The following is a 5,322-nucleotide window of genomic DNA, read 5'->3' as shown; positions in this document are numbered from 1 at the left end:
TCATGCACAAGTACAAAATAACACAGTACACTACCATACATGCTACAATTCGGCCATCCTGATAATTGAGATCTCCTGATCTCCTCATTCCCCTTGATTCTGCCTACGTCCACTAAACCACGGCCGCAAATTTCCTATTGCCCATACACCAACATAAGGTGTCCTTGATTGCTGAAAACCTTCAACATCTTTCACCACGTAACGATCATTTTTTAACACTCGAGCTATCATGTATGGACCTTTAAACTTTGGAATTAACTTTTTCAGCACACCAGTGTGCGAATCGAAGTTTTTCAACATTACGTAATCCCCCTCTTTTAATATGTTTGGTACCTTCCGCTTGCTATTTACATACTCTTCATTGTATTTTTGCAACTTTGTTTCATTTTCTGCTGCGCTAACCCTAATATCCGCAAAAGATCTTTGTTCCTGACACTGAACCTCTTCAACTAAATTTTCTCTCAACAAATCTAATACTTGCCCTCGCTGCTTAACCCCAAACAACATTACACTAGGATACTCTTTTATAGTTCTATGTAAAGTGTTGTTTAAAGCAAATTCAACAGTTTCTACTACATTGTCCCAATAAACATTTTTATCCGAACTTGAAAGTTTTGCAATCATAGGACCTATGTTTCTATTTACCCTCTCAACTTGGCCATTTGCTTGTGGCGACCCTGTAGCTATCTTAACATGTTTAATATTCTCTTCTTTCAAAAAATTCAAAAACTCAACCGAAGTAAAACAGCTACCCCTATCAGACACTATTGTCTTGGGACGGCTATACGACCGACAATAATCTTTTAATACACAAATTACCTCTTTGGTTTTTGTTGTTTTTGTCGGATACAATTTTACAAACTTTGTAAACGCATCCACCACAACTAGTATATGTTTCAACGCTCTTGAATTATCAATCGGTCCAAAATGGTCTATATGAACCACCTCAAAAGGTATACTTCCTTTTGGTATGGTATGCAAAAACCCTTCTTCTCGACCATGTTTAGCTGAAAATGTTATACACTGCAAACAATTTTGTATATGATTCGTAATTTTTTGTTTCATCTGAGGAAACCAGTAACTTTTTGAAACAACGTCCATTGTCTTGTCTATCCCTAAATGTCCCATTTCGTCATGGTATTTATATAACACATGGTTTTCCATATCTTCTGGAACATAAAATAAAACCGATCCCTTCTCCTTTTTCCTATAAATCACACCATTACGCATTTCATATAAACAATGTTCATTTTTCTCTAATAGGTCACGCAACTCTTTTAACTTCCGATCCTTGTTTTGACAAATAATCATATTCTCCTCAAATGTATTACTTTCTAAAACTAAGATATTATTACAACGGCTAAGCGCGTCTACATGTTGCATACGACTGCCTGACCGATGTTCCAATACATAATCATAATTTTGAAGTTCTAACGCCCACCTTGCTATTCTTGGGTTCATTTCTTTTTTATTTAAAGTCAAAGTTAACGAATTACAGTCCGTAATTATTTTAAATTTCAAACCTTGCAAATAAACTCTAAACCTTTTGAGTCCATAAATTATTGATAAAGTTTCAAGCTCAAAGCTATGATATTTTGACTCTGCCTCACTAGTTCTTTTAGAAAAATAAAACACCGGATGCATTTTTCCATCTTTTTTCCGTTGCATCAAAATAGCCCCAAACCCTACACAACTTGCATCACAATGCAACTCTGTCTCATCATTCGGATCATACAAAGCTAAAATAGGCGACTCCAAAAGCTTTTTCTTAAGCTTTTCAAAGCATAGCAATTCAATTTCACCAAACTGAAACTTTTTGTCTTTCTTCGTTAAATCATACAACGGCTTTGCAATTAAAGAAAAATCTTTCACAAACCTCCGAAAATACGAACAAAGCCCAAGAAAACTCTGAACAGATTGTAACTTAGTAGGAATTGGAAAATTTTTAATTGCCTCAAGACCTTTGTCATCTGCCCTAATGCCATCTTCCGTAATAGTATATCCGAGATATTTTACCCGACTTACTAAAAACTCACACTTATCTAACCTAAGCTCCAAATTATTTTCAACTAACTTTCGAAAAACTTCCGCTAAAATTTTTAAATGCTCTTCCACGCTTTCTGTCGCTATCATTATATCATCCAAATATATAATAACCTTATTCAGTCTTATCATATCCGAAAATACCTTATTAACAAACCTTTGAAATGTTGACGGAGCATTCCTTAACCCAAAAGGCATTCTCAAAAATTCAAATTGCCCCAGCGGGGTTATAAAAGAAGTAAACTTAATCGAATCAGGATCCATAAAAACATGAAAAAATCCATTTTTCAAGTCTAATTTGGTAAAAACCCTTTTATGCACTAGCCTATCAAGTAAATCATCAATCAGCGGTATCGGATAATTATCTTTAACTGTCACTTTGTTAAGAGTCCTGAAGTCAACACACATCCTGAGATCACCAGTTTTCTTACGAACTAAAACAATTGGTGACACAAACTCAGATTCACTTGGCCTAATGATGTTTTTCTCCAAATACTCATCTAACAATTTCTGAAGTTCACTCTTCTCGCTATATGATAAGCGTCGAGGTGGGCAACTAAATGGTTTAACACTATTTAACGTCAGTTTCATCTGACTTTTAACTTTTGGTTCTGGGAAACGTTGCCACTTAACATAATACTTTTCAAACAAATGATTAAGTTCTATTTGGTCCGAAAAACTAGCATTTTCCCCCACTTTAAGGTTGACGTCATGATGTTCGCTTGGCAAAACTACCATCAACAATTTATCAAATAAAAATTCACCATTGCTTCTCTCGTTATCATCGCACACACTTTCATTAACACCTCCCACACTTTCATTAACATCTTCTAATAAAATTTCATCATTGTCTTCATATTTCTCTAATTTTGTGTTTCCCTCTTTAACATAATCATTTTTCTTTTCTTTACTTTTACAATCTTTATCACTACTATCATTCTCCAAAATTTTCAAGTCTCCACAATTTTTGCACTCAAATTTTGATTCACCCTGACTATTCAACCTTTCCAATTCGACATTTTCACCGTAATCTTTTAATATCTTAAATCCACAAATTTTCAAAAAATCTCTACCCAAGACTGCATCATAGACCATTGTCCTATCAGCTACTATGATAAAAGTTATTGCAAATTCTTTTCCGTACAATAAGATGGAACACAAAAATTTTCCATAAGTTTCAACCTTCGATTTATTTAAACCAAAAAACTCTGAAGTAACATTTGGAAATAAATTAATATTAATTTCTCCAGGAACACTAGACTTTCTAATAAAACTGATAGGACTTCCGGAATCTATTAAGCAGTCTAAAGAAAAACACAAATTACCATAACGTCTTACTATAAATGTAAAAGATCTTACATATTCGTTCTCCTCCAAACAATTGACTGCCTTCTTATGATCTGGACACTCACTGACACGATGCGCCTTACTCCCACAGGCATAACAAGCTCCCTTTTCCCTAGCAGGTTTTTGGCACTCCGACGCATAGTGACCCAACAAATTGCAGTTATAACATCTCACATCAGCATTCTTTGTAACTGATATAGCTGAAGACTTTACCACCGCTATTTTCTGCTTAACTTTTGAATATGCTTGCAATAACTGCACCTTATTAGAGTAACACTGCAGATAACCCTGAATGCGTAATTGTTCATCAGCAATACCATCTATGATGTACTCCACCAACTCCTCTTCTTCCAATTTCAACAGATTTGCCAGCATCACCTTGTCATTATAATATTCGTTAAAACTCTCCTTCTGCTGCCACTTTCGCATCTCAAACTTTCTACGCAAGCTTAGTTTGCTGTGTTTTGTACCAAACACTTCCTTTAATTCGGTAACCAACTGCACAAAACTTTCAAGTAAAAAATTCGGCTTTGAATACAGCCATTGCTGTGCCTTGCCTTTTAACTTCCCAAATAATAGCAAACGCATAGTATCCTCATCAACTGCAAACATAACTCTCATATTTTCAATTTGTGTAACCCAGACGTCAACACTAGCATCACCATTATACTCCGGCACCAATCCTTTTAAATTGTCAACTGATCTGCTTACTGGGTTATTCAGCTCACGACGCGGCAGCGCTGCACCTGCACTCTCACCGATACTCGAAAGTCTGCGCAAAAACTCATTCTCCCTAACTAAAAACTCCTTCTCACGCTTTAACAACTCTACCTCTCGTTGTAAAAACAAAACGTTAACTTCAGCAGCATCACGATTACCATAGCTTTCATGATCTACATTTGTTTGCTGCTTAGAAGTAAGGGCTGCATTTTCATTTTCTTGAAGAGCTTGTACCTCATCTGTCTCACTCTCAGCATCACCTTCTAACCCAGTATGAACAATGGGACAAACACCACGCTGATTTTTAGGCACTTCACTAACCCGCAGCGCAAGTGTAGCTTTGCATCCTGACGTGGGCAATTTTAATTGCCTCAACCACTCCCGCAGCTGAACCAAAGAATAACCTTTTGCGCAAATTGGTTCTTCCATATCAACAAATTAATTTTTTGCGATTTTCTCTTTTGCTTAAACTTTCTTTTATAAATTCTTCTCTTATACAGTCCTTCAGTTCTTAACAGGACACTCGTTGCTTTCTTGAATTCCTTACAGGACACTCTTTTCCTTCTTCGATTTTTCTTTAAACTTGCATTTTTTGTCTTTAAAATTGTATAAATTTGCAGCTGCACATCGGTTTCATATATTTTCAGTTCCTTAATTTTAAATTTTTAAATATTTTATATTTTAGCTTTTATAAAATTTTTTTCCGCAATTTTCAGGAAGGCTGTCGCTCGATCCCTACTTCTGAACTGTAGGATGCCGTAATTTAACAAAACACGTCCGCTGCGTTCAACAAATCTTTTTATTCTAATTCTAATATAAATTTTCACAATTCAGAAAAACTTATTCGTTCATTTCTATTTTCAACGAGTCACGTACGCATGCTCCCCTTTTACATACATTCAACAACGAGTCACACAAGTTTACGCCCCCTTAAACATAAGTACATACATATACACACACACATTTATCAGAATGAAACATACAAATTTACATAAAAAGTATTTTACAATATAAATACATATAAACCAGAACAAGACAACATCAAAGTATAAACAATATTTCATCAGACAAGAAACACAAACACATACATATAGGGGAAATGTGAATGAGAGTGTGATAACGAACTTTTATGTTGATCATTTGAAACACAGATCACTACACAACATCATGCACAAGTACAAAATAACACAGTACACTACCATACATGCTACA

The 5,322-nt window shown here is 35.2% G+C and overlaps 1 protein-coding gene across 1 annotated transcript in view; it reads right to left on the bottom strand.

Moving 5' to 3' along the window:
• LOC118743562 (obscurin) overlaps positions 1-5,322 on the bottom strand; it is a 434,461-nt gene that overhangs the window by 276,336 nt on the left and 152,803 nt on the right. Inside the window, exons 10-11 of the mRNA XM_036476326.1 lie at positions 3,456-4,497; positions 2,450-3,347 (exon numbers count right to left, since the gene is read on the bottom strand). Coding sequence (XP_036332219.1) covers positions 2,450-3,347; positions 3,456-4,497 — 1,940 coding nt within the window. The remainder of the gene's footprint in view (positions 1-2,449; positions 3,348-3,455; positions 4,498-5,322) is intronic.

Source organism: Rhagoletis pomonella, unplaced genomic scaffold, assembly GCF_013731165.1.
Source record: "Rhagoletis pomonella isolate Grant_MI unplaced genomic scaffold, Rhpom_1.0 Rhpom_scaffold_00007, whole genome shotgun sequence".
NCBI lineage: Eukaryota > Metazoa > Arthropoda > Insecta > Diptera > Tephritidae > Rhagoletis > Rhagoletis pomonella.
Note: the sequence above shows the minus strand (reverse complement) of the source record. Positions and strands in the feature narration are given on the sequence as shown.